The sequence below is a fragment of the Delphinus delphis genome, chromosome 2 (genome assembly GCF_949987515.2).
Source record: "Delphinus delphis chromosome 2, mDelDel1.2, whole genome shotgun sequence".
NCBI classification, from domain to species: Eukaryota; Metazoa; Chordata; class Mammalia; order Artiodactyla; family Delphinidae; genus Delphinus; species Delphinus delphis.
The window spans coordinates 92,593,855-92,614,717 of record NC_082684.1 but is presented as its reverse complement, the minus strand read 5'-3'; the positions used below and the strand labels follow the sequence as shown (position 1 = coordinate 92,614,717).

Below are 20,863 nucleotides of genomic sequence, written 5' to 3'. Positions count from 1 at the left end.
AAAGTAGAACTGGCACTGTTTCCAGATGACATGATACTACACATAGAAAATCCTAAAGATGCTATCAGAAAACTGCTAGAGCTCATCAATGAATGTGGTAACGTTGCAGGATACAAAATTAATAGACAGAAATCTGTTGCATTTCTATACACTAACAAAGAAAGATCCAAAAGAGAAATTAAAGAAACAATCTCACTTACCATCACATCAAAAAGAATGAAATACCTAAGAATAAACCTACCTATGGAGGCAAAAGACATGTACTCTGAAAACTGTACAATGCTGATGAAAGAAATTGAAGACCACACAAACAGATGAAAGGTACATCATGTTCTTGGATTGGAAGAATCAATGTTAAAATGACCAAGCTACCCAAGGCAGTCTACACATTCAGTACAATCCCTATCAAATTACCAATGGCATTTTTCACAGAACTAGAACAAAATAGTTTTTAATTTGTATGGAAACACAAGAGACCCCGAATAGCCAAAGCAATCTTGAGAACAAAAGACGGAGCTGGAGAAATCAGGCTCCCTGACTTCAGACTATACTACAAAGCTACAGTAATCAAGACAGTATGGTAATGGCACAAAAACAGAAAGATAGATCAATGGAACAGGATAGAAAGCCCAGAGATAAATTCACCACATATGGTCACCTTATCTTTGATAAAGGAGGCAGGAATGTACAGTGGAGAAAGGACAGCCTCTTCAATAAGTGGTGCTGGGAAAACTGGACAGGTACATGTAAAAGTATGAGATCAGATCACTCCCTAACACCATACACAAAAATAAGCTCAAAATGGATTAAAGACCTAAATGTAAGGCCAGACACTATCAAACTCTTAGAGGAAAACATAGGCAGAACACTCTATGACATAAATCACAGCAAGATCCTTTTTGACCCACCTCCTAGAGAAATGGAAATAAAAACAAAAATAAACAAATGGGACCTAATAAAACTTCAAAGCTTTGGACAGAAAGGAAACCATAAACAAGACCAAAAGACAACCCTCAGAATGGGAGAAACTATTTGCAAATGAAGCAACTGACAAAGGATTAATCTCCAAAATTTATAAGCAGCTCATGCAGCTCAATAACAAAAAAACAAACAACCCAATCCAAAAATGGGCAGAAGACCTAAATAGACATTTCTCCAAAGAAGATATACAGATTGCCAACAAACACATGAAAGAATGCTCAACATCATTAATCGTCAGAGAAATACAAATCAAAACTACAATGAGATATCATCTCACACCAGTCAGAATGGCCATCATCAAAAAATCTAGAAACAATAAATGCTGGAGAGGGTGTGGAGAAAAGGGAACACTCTTGCACTGCTGGTGGGATTGTGAATTGGTACAGCCACTATGGAGCGCAGTATGGAGGATCCTTTAAAAACTACAAATAGAACTACCATATGACCCAGCAATCCCACTACTGGGCATATACCCTGAGAAAACTATAATTCAAAAAGAGTCATGTAGCAAAATGTTCATTGCAGGTCTATTTACAATAGCCAAGAGATGGAAATAACCTAAGTGTCCATCATCGGATGACTGGATAAAGAAGATATGCACATATATACAATGGAATATTACTCAGCCATAAAAAGAAACGAAATTGAGCTATTTGTAATGAGGTGGATGGACCTAGAGTCTGTCATACAGAGTGAAGTATGTCAGAAAGAGAAAGACAAATACCATATGCTAACACATATATATGGAATTTAAGGGAAAAAAATGTCATGAAGAACCTAGGGGTAAGACAGGAAGAAAGACACAGACCTACTAGAGAATGGACTTGTGGATATGGGGAGGGGGGAGGGTAAGCTGTGGCAAAGTGAAAGAGTGGCATGGACATATATACACTACCAAACGTAAAATAGATAGCTAGTGGGAAGCAGCTGCATAGCACAGGGAGGTCAGCTCGGTGCTTTGTGAACACCTAGAGGGGTGGGATAGGGAGGGTGGGAGGGAGGGAGACGCAAGAGGGAAGAGATATGGGAACATATCTATATGTATAAGTGATTCACTTTGTTATAAAGCAGAAACTAACACACCATTGTAAAGCAATTATACTCCAATAAAGATGTGAGAAAAATAAATAAAAAGTATAGTGACAACTTCAAATGCTGGTGAGTACGTAGAAAAATTATATCACATCACTGGTGGGAAAATAAAATGGTTTAGCCACTCAGAAAAAACAAACAAACAAACAAACAAGAACATAAATATTTACAAATGTTATATCCTCTTGTTGAAATGACTCCTTTATCATATAATGACCTTCTTTATTTCTTATTAGAGTCTTTGCCTTAAAGTCTATTTTCCCTGATAAGAGTGTAGGTATCCAAGTTTCTTTTTGTTTCCATTTGCATGGAATATCTATTTCCATGCCTTCACTTTATCTATGTGTTTCCTTACATGTGAAGTGAATCTCTTGTAGGCAGTGTATATATTGGTCTTGGTTTTTTTGTTTTGTTTTGTTTTGTTTTTAATCCATTTAGCCACTCTGTGTCTTTTGATTGGGGAACTTAGTCCATTTACATTTAAAGTAATTATTGATATGCATGTACTCTTTACCATTTTGTTAATTGTTTTCTGGCTGCTTTTAAATTCCTTTATTCCTTCCTTCTTCTCTTGCTCTCCTCATTTGTGACTTGGTGATAATTTTTAGTGGCATGCTTAGATTCCTTTCTCTTTATCTTTTATGTATCTGCTATAATGTTTTGCTTTGTGATTACCATGAGGCTTACATAAAATAACATATCTATAACAGTCTATTTTAAGTTGACAAGTTAAGTTCAAACACATTCTAAAGCTCTACATTTTTACTCCTCCCGCTTGTTTTGTTTTTGATGTCACAGTTTCTTTTTATCTTGCATATTCATTAACAAGTTATAGTAGTTGTAGTTATTTTTACTACTTTTGTCTTTTAACCTTTGTACTAGAATTATAAGTGATTAACTCATCACCTTTATAACATTAGATTTTTCTGAATTTTACTATATGTTTACCTTTACCAGTGAGATTTGTACTTTCATATGTTTTTCTATTTCTGATTAGCACTTTCATTTCAGCTTAAAGAAGTCCCTTCAGCCTTTCCTGGAAGGCCAGTTTAGTGGTCATAAATTCCTTCACCTTTTGCTTGTCTGGAAAACTATTTGAAAACTATTTACCTCTCCTTCAATTCTGTAGGACAACTTGGCTGAGTAGAGAATTCTTGGTTAGTAGGTTTTGTTTGTTTGTTTTGTTTTGTTTTCAGCACTTTGAATATATTGTGCCACTTCCTTCTGGCCTGCAAAGTTTCTGCTGAAAAACCTGCTGATAGTCTTATGGAGGGTTCCTTTCCACATAACAAGTTGTTTTTCTGTTGCTGCTTTTAAGATTCTCTCCTTGTCTTTAAGTTATGACAGTTTAATTATAATGTGTCTTGGTGTGGGTCTCTTTGGCTCATATTATTTGGAACTCTCTAGGCTCCCTAGATCTGAATGTCTATTTCCTTCCCCAGGTTAAGGAAGTTTTCAGCTATTATTTCTTCAAATAAATGTTCTGCCCCTTTCTCTCTCTCTTCTCCTTCTAGGACCCCTATAATGCAAATGTTGGTCTGTTTAATGTCCCACAAGTCGCTGAAGCTATCTTCACTTTTTAAATTTTTTTTCTTTTTACTTCTTTGATTGGATGAATTCCATTGCCCTGTGTTTGAGTTTGCTAATTCCTTTTTCTGGCTTCGTCTAGCCTGCTGTTGATCCCCTGTAATGTATTTTTCAGTGCAGGTATTCTTCAGCTCTGTGATTTCTGTTTGGTACTTTCTTGTATTTTCTGTTTCTGTTGAAGCTATCATTGTGTTCATGCATTGTTCTCCTGACCTCAGTGAGCATCTTTTTTTTTTAATTTAATTTTTTAACTAATTAACATTTTTTCTGTTTCTGTAGTTTATTGATATATAATATTATATATGGCCTGCATGAAGTTTAATTTTGCTAAGATATATGAGTTATTCGCATCTCAGAAAGACTATTAGAATAAAAACTACAAAGGTGGATAAAGGTAACCATACTTACTTGCATAAGTGTCTCCCTTTTAAGAGATTTAATATCCCTAAAATGAAAAGGGGGTAATTATGAAAATGAAATTTTCCCAGCGTCAGTGTAGTAAGACTGGAATATTTTGTCACTAGTGAAATTTCTAAAGACTTAATAAGAACAGTTGAGACATACTTTCTCATAGTTTTATCAAGTAGAGTCAATATTGGTGTTCCCGGTGACCTTCCCTAGCATTCAGAGATGCTGAGAACAGAGGAGATATAAAAACTATAATCAGGGACAAAATTGATATTTTTACCTAAAACAAATCAACAGATTAGAGGAATGCAGGGGGATAAAAGCTAGTAAATTCAGTGATTTTAAGATTACTTATTACTCTTATCATATCAGGGTGGGGTTTTTCCTTTATGTATGATTTTTTTCTTTGACTCTTTTACTTCTAAACTTTCTTTGCTTTGTGTTTTTCATTAATCTCTTACTTTTTATGTCTATTGCTGTTACTCCAAGCCTAGAATCTTTGCCTGATATTAATCTGTTGACAGTAATTTTACAACAAAGTTCAAGCAATCTTCTAAGGCTTTTATTGTGGGTATGGTAGACAGGTAGATGTCCTTTTGTCATTAGTAACATATCTGTTCATAACGACTGGAAGTTAAGTAATAGCACCTAAATATGTATTTAAGAATGATTCAAAATTGAGCATGTTTTATTTTTAATCATTCCTCCCCAAAGGAATATTTTTATCCATTTCTTACTTATCTTTTCAGTGTTTCTTTATACAAATGAAGGAAAATACAATAGATATTTGATTCTTCTTATTCTTGCTCTTTTACACTGAATGTAGTATATTGTATACATTGTATACATTCTTTCCCGTTTACACTGAGTAGTATATTTTATATATTGTATACATTCAATCAAGTAATATGCTCTCTTCACTGTTCTGCAACTTGCTTTCCTCACTTTAATAGATGACCTGTTGATATCTTCATATCTGTATGGAGATCTTGCTCATTTTTTTTTTTTTTTTACAGCTTATAGTATTCCATCAAATAGGAGTGCCATAGTTTTTTCAACCAGTACCTGACTGCTAAATGCACAGGTTGTTTATAATCTCTAAATTTTACATATTATGCTATAATCATTAAACCCGTACCTGTATTTTTTGTGCTTATGTAGAAGATTGTGTAGAATATATTCTCAGGAGAGGGATTGCTGAGTCAAAGAAAAATGTCTGTATTATTGGTAGATAAGGTCAGATTCTTCTCCATAATGGGTTGTATGCTTTTGAGCAAGTTTTAAAGTAGAGAAATTATATGGTTCATTACCTTTCTTGCCCATTCTAACTCCCAACTTAATCTAACTTTGGTTCCACTCAAAATTTTAGAATACAGATTCCTTGCTAACTAGTTCTTTAATCTCTGCCAGAGATAAATGCCTACTTGCCTCCAGTATTTCAAGCTAGTATCTAATATCTTTTAATGGGTAATGTCAAAAATCAATTCAAGTGACTTTCTTCAACTCTTCTAGCCTTGTCATCAACATCACAATCTGTAGATCTGATTTGTCTACCTGGTAACTGGTAATAATTGTCAGTGCCAGAATCTAGTACAAACTTCTCAGCTTACCTGTTTTCTCTGCTCTACATTAAGATATCCTTAATAATTAGCATATGCTTTTAGGCTGACTGACATGGCTGATTAAATCATATAGTTCTCCTTTAAGACAAGACTCCCTGGGTAGCCTCATGCATATTTACACTGGTTGCACTGAAAAATTACCAAGTCTTTCCTTATCTGGGTATGTTTCAGTATATGGAAAAGGTAGACTCTAGCATGCAGAGACCTAAGCCTCCTATTGCATTTAACTAGAGGGTCATGGAAAGAGCTCTGAAATCAGAAGCAAAAGACCTAGGTCTGCATTCTCTTCCTGTACTGTTTTTTTTTTTTTAATTACAGCTTTATTGATGTAGTTCATATACCATACAATTCACCCATTTAAAGAATACAGTTCAGTGGTTTTTATTAGATTCACAGATGTGAACAACTATCACCTTAGAGCAAGACTTACTCTTAGAAAAAGTCATAGAGTTTCCTTAACTTTAGTTTTCTAATCTATAAATTGTGGGAAATGTTACTTAGCTCATAAAATGGTTTGTGAGGATGATGTGAAATAGTGTACATGAATGAATTTGAAAACTCTAAAGCCCTGTTAGGTAAAATGAGATGGAATATTCATTTCCTCTGACTGGGGCAAGCTATAACAATATCCTAACCGTCTCTCATACATTTTTACCTCTCTGCATGTTTAAGGTGCATTGCTAGGAAAAAGAAGGGGTATCATGCCTTTTGTGAAGAAAGAAAGAATTTAAGAAAATATTTTATTTTCTGTTTTAGATATAGACTTCAATATGACAAAAATTTTAAAGAATCCAGAAGGATATACAATGCCTGCATCCAAGGAAGAATCAAGATTATCAGGACTACCAACAAAGGTTTGGAGTATAATAATTATAAAAAGTGTCCTTCTTTAATTTCCAATATAATTAATTGAACAGGTTTCACATGGACAGTGTTGGTTATTATGCTCTTGATATATATTTTAGAAAAAAATTAATAATCAGAAGAGATTTATTGGAGAGGTTAATCTTAATATTAAAGTCATATTTATTTCTGAAACTATCCTCATCTCTAAGGAAAACGAATAGCGCTTATCTTTTCCTCATACTTCGGGCACTGCTTCTCCTTGGGTTGACATACAGACATGGCTCTGATCTCAATAAGCATCAAAGTGCAGAGAAAACTTCAATGGCATTTTCAACAGTGGTTGACCTGTCCCCACCCCTTAAACCATGGTCCCAGAATAAATGACCATATATAGGTACTGTCGATCTTAAGTCTTGAATACTTGCTTTCTCCACATTTTTGAAGGTGCCTCCCAAACAGAGAACCTATGGATTTGCCACCTTGTGTTGCTTTAGCCAAGATTTGATGAGACCGTTGGCTTGAACTTCTGAATTTGATCTCTTAACTTGTTAGCCAATTGGGTTTTAAATCTGTTGCAGTCTTTTTTGTTAAAATTTTGTCTGAATTATCTAGTCAGGTCTGACCGTTATTTTAAATTTTAAATTATGCCTATACAGAAACCACTTTCTGAAAGTCAGTATTCATATATTTCCTGGTCTTTAATAATCCAGGTATATAGAGTCTCTTCCAACCTTCACAGTGCTGCCAAGGATGTCCATACTTAGGATAGAAATTGGCGACTCTAGGAGTCCATTTGGGGTAGATGGCAATATTGCACCATCTTGGCTGCAGGGGGTGGGAGGCAGGGGAGTGCATTCTATTATTTTCCTTGATTGCTAAATTTAGAAATCAAGGAAATGTAATAGAAATTGTATATATGATCTTCAGCAAGCACTAAGAATGGTCTTTAATAGTTTATTTACAAGTTGAAGAAATATGGACAGATGGATTTGTAACTGACAATAACTTCTCAGATATCACTGTTAAAAGATAGAAAGCAAATTGCAGATATGTCTTTGGTAGTACACCGTATTGCTGCATCATTGGCCCTGTCTCATGCACAGTATTTTATCAACAACTTTGATAAAAATATGGTTGCCATTTTTTATTAGCCATGTAGAAGTCATAAAACCTGGAAGAATTATGAATATAGTGGAACACCAAAAGTTTACAACAGGCTGGGGTAACAGGCCTGATCTTAGAAGATAAAATGTTACTGTGGAAAAAGTATAGAGGTCCAGAATTACAACTGCATAAGTACAGGTTAATAAAGCCTTGCCTTGGAGGCCTCTGAAAAGATTTGGGAATCGCTTTTAACAGTAAGCTCTGTATATGTCAAAAGTAGAACGTTGTTGACCCCAAAATCTACTGTATTCATGGGCTGTTTAAACATGTGGAATCTACTCTGTGCTGATTAGACAATAATTGTGTATTACGTTCATTCTGGAGCCCTGCTTTCAATCTGCTCTCGCCTGATTGAACTACGCTTAAAAAAAATCATAGTTTCTCATAGAGGAAGAAGGATCTGTGTACTGTGGTTTTCTTAGTTTAAAAACTGGTAACTGCAGAAAAAGAACAGGAATGTCTGTTTCTAAAACTTCAGTAAGATAGAGTTTCTATCTTATAATACACCAGGCAAAAGCCAGGAAAATGCTTGGTGCGGTTTTGCATGCAAGTTTTAAGATCAGGCTAGGTATAACCTGATGTGAATTGTCATGGGAGACTATGGTGAAGTAAATGATTTACATCACAGAAAAAACAGCTGATATTGACATCATTTTCACCATCAAAGAACTGCTTTTGATTACAATATTACCACTATTTGAAATAATTTTGGAGCAGCTATGAATGAATACAATGAAAAGTTGACCATAAGCAAACAAAACACAAGAGAATTTTACGTATCAGTAAAAACAAATGAGAATAAAATCTTACTTCCCCACAAGAAGTGCAATCAACAATAAATCTCTCATCTAGGTGTTATAAAAATTGAGGAAAGACTTAACATATGAGTAGTTGCTATACTTGCATCCCACAAGAAGTCAATAGTAGAATATTGAAGCAATTATAATTATGGTGATGGTTTCCTTGACATAGAATTCGTGGTCAAAGTTTCTTTCATCAGCACTGTGATGGGCTTCTAGCCTCTTTGTTCTGATGAGAAGTCACCTTGTTAACCTTATTGGGGTTCTCTTATATGTTGTTTTTCTCTTGCTGCTTTTGAGATTTTTCTTTTTGTCTTCGTCTTTCAACACTTTGACTATGACGCATCTAGATGTGAATTTATCCTACTTGGAGGTAAGCTTCTTGGATGTGTTTTTCATAAAACTTGGAAAGTTTCAGTCATTATTTCTTCATATTTTTTCCTGCCCCTTTTTCTGGGGCTCTGCTCATTCTTTTCTCTTTCTGTTCTTCAGATAGAATGATCTCTATTGGCCTGTCTTCATGCTAAAAGACTAGCAGAGCCCTACGGCACATACTCATAGTCTCATACTTTAGTAAATTACTTTAATTAAGATGCCTTGCAGAATTTCCCTTTATTTGTTTTAATATACCAGATAATAGTTGTATTTATGGTTATAATGCAGTTATATTTTATTTACAGTTCTTTAAAAATACACAAAAGTAATAATTGATTCATTTTTTTTTCCTACCCCTTACAGTCCCATTATAGCAGTAGTGGCCCAGAGTTTAAGCGTGTTCTCTTCAATTTTGGAGGTCAGAGTCCACTGATTTTATATTATCTTAGGATGCATGAGCTAGCTGGTATTTCCAAAGCCTCTAGACAAGTCAAGATTAAACTCACTGAAATATTGAAAGAACCATATCCTTTTTTAAGCTTTGCTTTAATATGATGTTTCCAAAATATTCAAAACTTTTAACTTTTTTTAATGTCTCAGTTAAGAAAAAAATTTTAATGCATTTTGTAACTAATGCTTTACTTAGCATTTAATTACATTCAAAACTTTTCATAGCATGTTTGGCTAAAAGTATTTTCTCTTTTAGTTCTAAGGCTGTGATTTTACATGTAAGAAAAATAAAACAAACATAAAACCCAGGAACTTAAAAAACCAATATATTTAGCTCTTTAGTAAAAGACTATTTTTACAACTTTACTGTTCAGTGTTCAGTTTCAAACATTTGTCAGAACTATGGGTCATGGACTTCTAGCTTTCTCCAGAAGAAAGTTTCAAATGTGCCTTAGCTATGTAATCATTTGTTCTAATGAAAATTTATTAGAAAGCTTATTGTATAAAATATAATATAAATGAAATTGGAGCTCCTTGGTTGTAGCAGGGGTATCTGTTTACATTCTTGTGCCCCCTCTGCATAACCCATCCTGGCCCAGGTCTCACTAGGGACTTGGATGAACCCCAAGAGATCCAGTACAGTGGTCTCCAAACTGGGGTATACACAGCTCTGGGTGGAAAATAAATATATATATATATATATATATATATATATATATATATATATATATATATATATATATTTCTATCTTTAAAAAAAATTGCACTTTACTAATATTTAGTAGACAGGTACCCTCACTCAGTTGATATTTGAGTCTGCACTCTGTTGAGGGATAGTAATAGCATGTTTGCTCTTGTGTTGTCTGAGTTTCACAACATATTGCTGTTTTCTTTGGGTGGTTAAGAGGATTTATAGATTATATCATTTGGTTTAACTAAATTGACACTTACTAGTGGACCAATGCTTTAAAAGTTTTCTGAAAAGAAATATTACTCAGCCATAAAAAAGAACAAAATAATGCCATTTGCAGCCACATGGATGGATCTAGAGATTGTCGTATTGAGTGAAGTAAGTCAGAGAAAGACAAATATCATATGATATTGCTTATATGTGGAATCTAAAAAAATGGTACAAATGAACTTTTTTACAAAACAGAAATAGAGTCACAGATGTAGAAAAGAAACTTATAGTTACCAAGGGGAAAAGGCGGGTAGGATAAATTGGGAGATTGGGATTGACATATACACACTACTATATATAAAATAGATAACTGATAAGAACCTACTGTATAGCACAGGGAACTCTATATGGGAAAAGAATCTAAAAGAGAGTGGGTATCTGTATATGTATAACTGATTCACTTTGCTGTGGAGCAGAAACTAACACAACATTGTAAATCAACTATACTCCAATAAAAATTAATTTAAAAAATAAAAAGCATTTGTTCAAAAAAAAGAACAATGTGGTATATATACACAATGGAATACTACTCAGCCATAACAAAGAATGAAATAATGCCATCTGCAACAACATGGATGAACCTAGAGATTATCATACTAAGTGTAGTAAGCCAGACAGAGAAAGACAAATATCATATGATATCACTTACCTGTGGAATCTGAAAAATGATACAAATGAACTAATTTACACAACAGAAATAGACTCACAGACATAGAAAACAAACTTATGGTTACCAAAGGGGAAAAGTGGGGGGTCATGAACTAGGAGTTTGGGATTAACATATACACACTTCTATATATAAAATAGTAAACAACAAGGACATACTGTATAGCACAGGGAACTATACTCAATATTTTGTAATAACCTATAATGGAAAAGAATCTAAAAAAGAATACATATGTGTGTGTTTGTGTGCGTGTGTGTATGTGTGTGTGTTTGTATCTGAATCACTTTGCTGTACACCTAAAACTAACACAATATTGTAAATCAACTATATTTCAATAAAAATTTTTTTAAAAAGGAAAAAAGAAATAGTCTCCTGAAAAGAAACTTTGGATTGATGATAATATTTATAATGCAAGAATAATTTTTTTAAAAAAACACAGAATGATATCTCCTCTATTCCTTGAAGGAGCTCTTTTTCAGCTACACTAAGAGACAAAATTAGTGGTGATCTAATCAGTTCTGCCAAAATGTAGGCCAAAAAAAATAAAAATTTTCAAAAATATCAATTGAAATATGGACATACGTCATTATTATAAACAGTGAACCTAGCCCTAAGTGTATGTTATACTTTTCAATATTAGCAAATGATAGTATGATGCCAGTTTAATTTGCAAGGCATTTGTGAACCAACTGTCTAGACATCAATATAAATCTCTATAATTTGAGGATAAAAGGTTTGGTGTACCAAAAATAAATGTAGTGTTAAATTTTATTTTTTTTAATATTTTATTTCATCTCACTGTTTTCTATCCATAGACTGCATATCTTTTATAATATGCATAATATATAAATACAGATTGATATGTATATAATTTATAAATTTAAAATTATATCTATGAGGGAGTGTGCTCACATAGCTTTTACTCATGGGATACATGATCCGGGAAGTGTGGAGAACACTGCCCTAGCAGACTCTCAAAATTCTTCCCAGGACACTTCTCCCATATTTCAGTCAAGACAACCTCCAGAGTCTCACTGACCACAGGCACATGGAATTAACTTGGATGGCTCTGGAACACAAGGAGAAAGCAAACTACAGAGCTAAATCAGTCTGTTTTGAGAATTGTAACTTAAGGATTTTCATCAACCTTGGATTATTCAAACAAATGGTTAAATACAAAATTTTTAGATGTCTAGAAGTGAAATTTGAAAGCTATGAAAACCATTCATAATAGATTACTTTTATTTTTAACTAATTTTTATTGTGATTATAAAAATATCAGTCTTTGTGTTTGTATTTCTGATGGGCATGGATTTGTCCAACAACAATACAAGGATTCATAACACCAGTTCACTGAGAATGTGGGAAGAGTATGAGTATATGTGGGGGTGGGGAAAGGAGGAAATGGATATCTAGAGCATGAAATCTTTTAGGAGAGTGTTTCATTCCATAAAGATCGGAAAGAAATCACCACTTAGAAAATAATGGGTCTGGACAAAACTATAATTCAAAAAGGTAAATGCACTATTATGTTCATAGCAACAGTATTCACAATAGCCAAGACGTGGAAACAACCTAGGTGTCCATCGACAGATGAATAGATAAAGAAGATGTGGCACATATATACAATGGAATGCTACTCAGCCATAAAAAGAATGAAATAATGCCATTTGCAGCAAGTTAGATGGACCTAGAGATTATCATACTAAGTGAAGTAAGCAGAAAGAGAAAGACAAATACCATATGATATCACTTATATGTGGAATCTAAAATAGAACACAAGTGAACTTATCTATGAAACAGGAACAGACTCACAGACATAGAGAACAGACCTGCGGTTGCTGGGGGTGGGAAGGTGGTGGTGCTGGAGGGAGGGATGGATTGGGAGTTTGGGATTCACAGATGTAAACTATCTATTATATATAGTATGGATAAACAACAACGTGCTGCTGTATAGCACAGGGAACTATATTCAATATGCTGTGATTAAACCATAATGGAAAATAATATGAAAAATAATGTGTATATTTGTATAACTGAATCACTTTGCTGTGCAGCACAAATTAACACAACATTGTACATCAACTACACTTCAATAAAATAAATTTAAAAAAAGAAAGTAATGGGGCTTTCCATGATGCTTTCTGAGCTTGTAAAATGTAATGCCCGCTGATAAGAAAAAATATTCCTAGATCTAATGATGAACAAAGTGATAATGATGCCTCACATTCATCAGCACTTTACAGTTTTTCAAAACATTTTTTGAATCTTCCTATGTATCATTGCAAGAAATGACAAGACTCCTGGGGCAGTGGACAGAGCAGGCACCCATCACAGCCACTTTACAGATGAGGGAACCAAAGCTCAAAGAGGGTAAGTAGCTTACCCAGGTGATTCATGCAGCAGAGCTGGCAACAGAGTCTACCATTCCCTGAGCCATGCATACTTTTCTGACATGACGATCCAGGCTAGAATTCTCCTTGAGCGTGATACTAGTGGTTGGTGGCAGAGCCCGGTAATGTTTTCTCCAAGACCTTTTTTCTAAAATACTTTTTCTTTTTTTTAATTTATTTTTTATTGAAGTATAGTTGATTTACAATGTTGTGTTAATTCGAAGAACTTGATAGCTGCTAATGAAATTTGTGTCCAGAGTTCCCATAATTATCTATGATGACTGTATGATCACTGAGTTTATCTCTTTCTCACTGAAATTTTACATTGAAGCTATTCAGAATATAGAACATTTTTATTAGTTTTTCTCAAGGCTTACTGGAGTCCTCTGGCTTTCCTGAAGTGGAAAAATAACACTTTTTAGCTAATGCATCTATGCAGAGTGAAGGAGTAGGAGAAAGTAGAGAAAGTGGAGGAGTTAAATAACAAAAAAGACAAATATAATTCATCATATTTGGGCTTGGCAAACTCTAAAATGGTCCCCAATGATCCCCACCTTCTGGTTCATGCCCTTGTGTGATTCCCTCCCATTGGGTATGGGCTGAACCTATAACTTGCTTCTAACAAATAGGATATGGCAAACATAATGGAATGTCACTTCTGAGATTCAGCTACAAAAAGACTGACATCAGTCCTGCTCGACTTTCTCTTCCGTTGTGGAGCACAGGCTCCGGACGCGCAGGCTCAGCAGCCATGGCTCACGGGCCCAGCCGCTGTGCGGCATGTGGGATTGTTCAGGACCCGGGCGCGAACACGCATCCCCTGTATCGGCAGGCAGACTCTCAACCACTGAGCCACCAGGGAAGCCCTGACAGGACTTTTAACGTACACTTATAAGGAAAATAATGAACTTTTTTTTACTAGATAATGTACATTAAATCATTATTAGTAGAAAATTTGAATTTTTAAATGAATAGTCTTTGAATTTCTTTTTTAAAAACTTGATTACTTAGTACTAGAGTTATAAGTAAAACTAAACAGAAAAACTGACTTCTAGGACCCAGAGCTGAATGTGTAGTATGTTTTTAAACTGGGAAGAATCTTGTGCAAAATATATTTGGAGCTCCTAATTTTCCCATCTTACATTGCCTGCATTTTTGTAAACTACCTCAACTCCTTTATGTATTGAGAGTAAACTACCAAATAACCAAAAGTCTAATAATTATTTTACATGTTTCACAAATTATTTATTTAAAAAAAAGAAAAAAAGGAAGACTCAGGAACAAAATGTTTGGTCTTATTAAAAAGTAAAGTTTATAGGCTGTATCTGTATTTCTAACTTGAGTTTAGAATGTTCGTTCACATTTTTTTTTTTTTTGCAGTTTGGGAAAAATCTGAACTTAAGGCTGTGTCACAATGAGGCTATTGTGTTACTGTAAACACATGCTCCCACCATCACACATATATACAGACTTTTTAACATGTAAAAACTGTCCAGAGTCAGATAATTCAACTCTACAATTAAAAATAATATGGGATATATCAACATTTATCCCAGCATAAAAATAAAAGCTATATGAAGAAACCATCTGTTGTGAATTATGTGTGATGTGGAAGAAGCAAATAGTCAACGAGGAAAAACGGAAAAGAAAGAAACCCTGAGACTCATATAAGGTCACCAGCTCTGTATAACACTCCGTCTTCACACAGAATCTAGTGGGAAACTCTTTAGAGCCATGTGCAACTTCCTTTCACTTTTATTTATAAAAAGATTTCCAATAATCTTTGCAACACATGCATATATAGATTTTTTCTCACTAATATGTGAATAACAACTTGTGAGTTGTTAATAAAAGTTACTATGAATGGTATTTTTCATTTCAAGTCAGTTACATTTCAAGTTAGTTAACATATACTAAGGATTTGGTAATCAGATTTTTAAAAGGATACATTAGCTTAAAGACAAATGTCTGAAAAAACTTCTAATCCAGAACCATTTTATCTAGTGTTTTTTCCGGTAAAGACAGGATAAAATACTTTTTTCCCTCAATCCTAAAACTCTCAGGATGAAATGAATAGGAAAGCCTACACTGCCAGAAAGTTTGTTCCATTATTTATGAGATTGTACCCCCCAAAATCTAGCCCTCACTTTCCTCAGCTTCAAAAATAGGGATATGGACATTATAATATCATCTGTTAATGAGACCTTTCAGATAATAGAAACCAGATGTTAGCTTCCTGGAGTGGGAGGTCTTTTTTAAAATACTTTTTGTTGAAAACACCCAGCCCTAAAAACCCTGTGGCAACACAGACTCCCTCTACCAAAACACGAGGGAGGACTGATATTTCCTCTAGTTGTCTGCAAAGAGGTAAAACAGGCTGGGGAGCAGAGGAGAATGAAGAGGGGAGATGAGGAAGTAGAGAGGAAACCTAAAAACCTTAGTTGCATGGAAGAGGCCCCTTCAGCAGTATAGGGAAAAAATTTAATTTGAGCCCAGATTTGAGCCTGTATTCTCCATGTGTATCAAGCAGATGGATTGGGCTATATAAGTTTTAAGTCTTTTTGAATCGTGAGATTTGTGATTCTGTTGGAGGAATTTGACTTACACCATTGGTGGTTGAATTGGTAAATAGCTCAAATTTTCACTGAAATGACAGCCTTCTCATTTTGTCAGGTCACTGTAGAACCATGATCTTCTGAGGCTACAGTAAGAAAAAGAATGCATAGGCACCATTTTTCCCGTTCACAACTGTCAGTTCCCCTAAAGGACCACCAGAATAACCTGTTGACCAAGAAAAGCTAAGTTTAATAGACTTATTGTAGTAAAAGAGAACAACAATTTAACAGAGCTTTAGTAGTGTCTCAAAATGGATAAATTCAGGAATGACATTTGTAGGGTTTTAGGACCTAAGTTGGATGATTTTGAGGCAGGTTGTGCAAGGTGAGAAACTGCTTGGGATTGGGCAGAGTTTAATATTATAATTTTGGACTACTGGGCCCAGTGAAGCAAGGGACTTGAAGTAAGCTTTGATGTGCAAGCTATTTTAGCTGGTTCAAAGTCTTATCTTTCAGGAAAAAGCATTTTCTGGAGCAAGCTGTAGGTTATTTTTGCTTATTCTCAGTGTTGTTAAACACAGGGACAGAAAAAAGTATGCATGGCCCCCCATTTTTTAACACAGGGACAGGAGTGACATCAGCATCATGGCTGAATAAGATATCATGTCGCCCCTCAATGACAACAATTTGGCATACATCCACGGACAAAAATGCCCTTATAGGAGTTGTGGGATCCAGTACCATTTGCTAAGGGATCTGAGAGGAGGGTCACCCACGTGTGCATCGTGTAATAGGCATGCAGATTTCTGTCCTAGCTGTGGAACTTGTAGTGGCCTATGAACCAACTCTAGCGCCTCTCAACCACAGTCCAAGAACCCCTGGAAAACACTGTCATAGGCAGCCACCTATAGATGAGAGAGGCCTTGTGGAAGTCCAGGCTTCCAGAAGAGAAATTTCAGCACACCACTGAAACAAAAAAATACAAGTGTAGATGCATAGGAACGGATAACAGGAACAGTTTAACTTCACCTCTCACCCAAGGCAGCACAGCTTAGGTCCAAGAGAGATCTTCTCAGCCCGTGATTTCTTGTGTGGGGGAAAGTGAGAGCGAATTAGGGACCACCTGGCTTCCCAAGCAGTGTGGTTGCTGCCAAAGAGGCTTGTTTCTCTCTTCCCCATTCAGAGTACTGAATGATGAGCTTCATGACTTAGGGGTTGGAAAGAGGCTGGGAGAATTGTAGATAGAACGCTCAGAGGGCATTAAAGGGATGCAGATTCTACTAACCATGTCACAGACTCTACCAAGAAGCCTGCCCATGAGCCCCTGAGGACACGTCACCCATAGATATCCCCAGCTAGCCCATAGACACCCCCAGTGCTCCATGAACCCCACCCACATACATTCTCACCCTGTCATCAGCTCCCTGTGCACACTCCCAATAGCAACAGCAAAAGCAAGCTTTGGCAGACAGCTAGTGAGTATACACAGAAAGTCTGTGCCAGCCCAAATCTGTGGGCCAGAGAGAGACCACAAACTTGAACTTATATGCCACCTTTGGGAAAGCAAAAGGAAGGCTGTCAGCACTTGGCCTGGTGTGTTAACAGGGTAGAGAGATGACATAAAAGCTTTAAAATTCTGCCACTAAAGGGAGCAAGAAGTGTAAAACAGATGTATCCATAGAAGGTCTGAAAAGCCTCAGAATCCCTAGCAGAAGGTATTTATCTCCCAAAGGAAGTTAGCAAAAACTAGAGGAGGTGACTGCTATTTCAAATGTGAAGACAGCAACGTAAAACTTCAAAGAACATAAAAAATGTAAGGAAACATGACACCACCAATAGATCACAATGATTCTCCAGTAATTGATCCCAAAGATATGGAGATCTCAATTTACCTGATAAAGAATTCAAAAGAACTGTTTTAATGAAACTCAGTGAACTACAAAAAAGCACAGAAAGATAATTCAATGGAATCAGGAAACAGTGAAAATCATGAACAAAATGAGAAGTTTAACAAAGATATAAAGATTATAAAAAAGAACCAAACAGAAATTCTGGAGCTGAAGAATACAGTGAATGAGATGGAAAAAAAAAAAAAATGTGATGGAGAGCATCAATAGCAGAATGGGTCAAGCAAAGAAAGAATCTGTGAGTTAGAAGACAGGAACTTTAAAATTACCCAGTCAGAGGAGAACAAAGAAGAAGAAATTGAAAAAAGTGAAGAAACCTTACTTGATCTGTGGGATCCCATTAAAAGAAATAATCTACAAATTATTCGAGTTCCAAAAGAAAAGAGGGAGAATGGAGCACAGATCTTAATTAATAATGGCTGAGAACTTCTCAAATCTGGGGACATGTTTAGATATCCAAGTTCATGACGCCCATAGGTCACCAAACAAATTCAACTTAAAGAAATCTTTGCCAAAGCACATCATAATAAAACTGTCAAAAACAAAGGGAGAATCTCCATTTTTAGTCTGCTTCCCCAAAAACCCAACCCAAGGTAGTGTATTTGTTATGAGTATTATTTAACAAAGGGACAACAATGTTGGTTTCACTTCTCACAATCCACTGATTTCTCACTACTTTTCTTGTGGATCCCTGATAGTCAACTAAATGGAAGCAGAGAAGAAAATGTACGGGAATTACATTTTTTAAAAATTCAACATTGTACTGTGGATCTCACTTGCCACCATGAAATGGGGCTACCTGCTCCAAGAGTTTGGGCAGAATTGGCCAGATGGCTTCCCACATCTTTTAGAGTTCATGATCTAGAAGCAGGAGGGCTAAGTACTGAATTAGACTAACAATCCCATATCTAGTGGTTATTTTTGTGTTTAGGAGACATTTAAAACTCTAAATTTTGTATTCATTTAGAACCACTCATTGTGGCTCTAAGTAAATACACTGTGCCTATGTAGTTCTTGTTTCTCCACTCTGTGAGTTCAAACAGATGCAAAGAAGGCTAACAAAAAATGATCTACACAATGGATAGTTTCTAAGTAAGAGGCAGGAGAGCCTACAAAAAAGAGCCATTCTTTTTTATGGCTGAGTAGTATTCCATTGTGTGTGTGTGTGTGTGTGTGTGTGTGTGTGTGTGTACATGCGTGCATGCCACATCTCCTTTACCCATTCATCTGTTGATGGACACTTAGGTTGCTTCCATATCTTGGCCATTGTAAATAATGCTATGAACATTGGGGTGCTTGTATCTTTTTGAATTAGGTTGTTTGTTTATTTAGGACATATACCCAAGAGTGGAATTGCTGGGTCATATGGTAGCTGTATGTTTAGTTTTTTCAGAAAACTCCATACTATTTTCCACAGTGGCTGCACCAATTTACATTCTCACCAACTGTGTGCGAGGGTTCCCTTTTCTCCACATCCTCACCAACATTTGTTATTTCTGTTCTTTTTGATGATAGCCAATCTGACAGGTGTCGGGATATCTCATTGTGGTTTTGGTTTGCATTTTCCTGCTGATTAGTGATGTTGAGCATCTTTTCATGTGCCTTTTGGCCATCTGTATTTCCTTTTGGGAAAAATGTCTATTCAGTTCTTCTGCCCATTTTTTAATTAGCTTGTTTTTTCGATGTTGAGTTTTATGAGCTGTTCATATATGTTGGATATTAACCCCTTATCGGTCATTTGAAAATATTTTCAACCATTCAGTAGGTTGTCTTTTTGTTTTGTCAGTAGTTTCCTTTTCTGTACAAAAGCTTTTAAGTTGAATTAGGTCCCATTTTTAAATTTTTGCTTTTATTTCCTTTGCTTTTGGAGACAGATCCAAAAAAAATATTGCTACAATTTATGTCAAAGGGTGTTCTTCCTGTTTTCCTTTAGAAGTTTTATGGTTTCTGGTCTTACATTTAGGTCTTTAATCCATTTCGAGTTTATTTTTGTATATGGTGTTAGAAAATGTTCTAATTTTATTCTTTTACTTGTAGCTGTTCAGTTTTCCCAGCACCACTTATTGAAGAGACTGTCTTTTCTCCATTGTATATTCTTGCCTCCTTTATCATAGATTAATTGACTGTAGGTGTGTGGATTTCTGGGCTCTCTATTCTGTGCCATTGGTCTATGTGTCTGTTTTTGTGCCAGTACCATGCTGTTTTGATTACTGTAGCTTTGTAGTATTGTCTGAAGTCAGGGAGCATGATTCTCAAGGTTGTTTTGGCTATTCGGGGTCTTTGTGTTTCCATACAAATTTTAAAATTATTTGTTCATGTTCTGTGAAGTATCCTCTCAGGATTTTTGTAAGGATTGCTTTGAATCTGTAGATTGCATTGGGTAGTACGGTCATTTTAATGATATTAATTCTTCCAATACAAGAACACAGTATATCTTTCCATCTGTTTTATTCATCTTCAATTTTTTTCATCAGTGTCTATGGTTTTCTTAATACAGGTCTTTTAATTCCTTAGGTAGGTTTATTCCTAGGTATTTTATTCTTTTTGATGCACTGGTAAATGGAATTATTTCCTTAATTTCTCTTTCTTATAGTTGTTGTTAGTATATACAAATGCAGCAGGTTTCTGTATGTTAATTTTGTATTCTGCAACTTTACTGAATTCATTGATGAGCTATAGTAGTTTTCTGGTGGCTTTGTTAGGATATTCTCTATAGTATCATGTCATCTGCAAAGAGTGACAGCTTTACTTCTTCCTTGCCAGTTTGGATTCCTTTCTTTTTCTATTTTTTGTCTGATTGCTGTGGCTATCCAATACTTATGCTATGTTGAATAAAAGTGGTGAGATTGCGCATCCTTGTCTTGTTCCTGCTCTTAGAGGAAATGCTTTCAGTTTTTCACCATTGAGTATGATGTTAGCTGTGGGTTTGTCATATATGGCCTTTATTATGTTGTGATAGGCTCCCTCTGTGCCCACTTTCTGGGGAGTTTTTATCATGAATGGATGTTGGATTTTGTCAAAAGCTTTTTCTGCATCTATTGAGATGATCATATGG

General features: G+C 35.3%; 1 protein-coding gene across 5 annotated transcripts in view; it reads left to right on the top strand.

Moving 5' to 3' along the window:
• FAM227B (family with sequence similarity 227 member B) overlaps nucleotides 1-20,863 on the top strand; it is a 279,436-nt gene that overhangs the window by 208,486 nt on the left and 50,087 nt on the right. For 4 of the 5 annotated variants that reach the window (XM_069540461.1, XM_060005216.1, XM_069540460.1 and 1 more), the window contains exon 12: nucleotides 6,447-6,544. In XM_069540461.1, the coding sequence (XP_069396562.1) occupies nucleotides 6,447-6,544 (98 nt within the window). Of the gene's footprint in view, nucleotides 1-6,446; nucleotides 6,545-9,238; nucleotides 9,400-20,863 lie in introns of all 5 variants that reach the window. The other variant, XM_069540462.1, reaches the window with a different exon arrangement.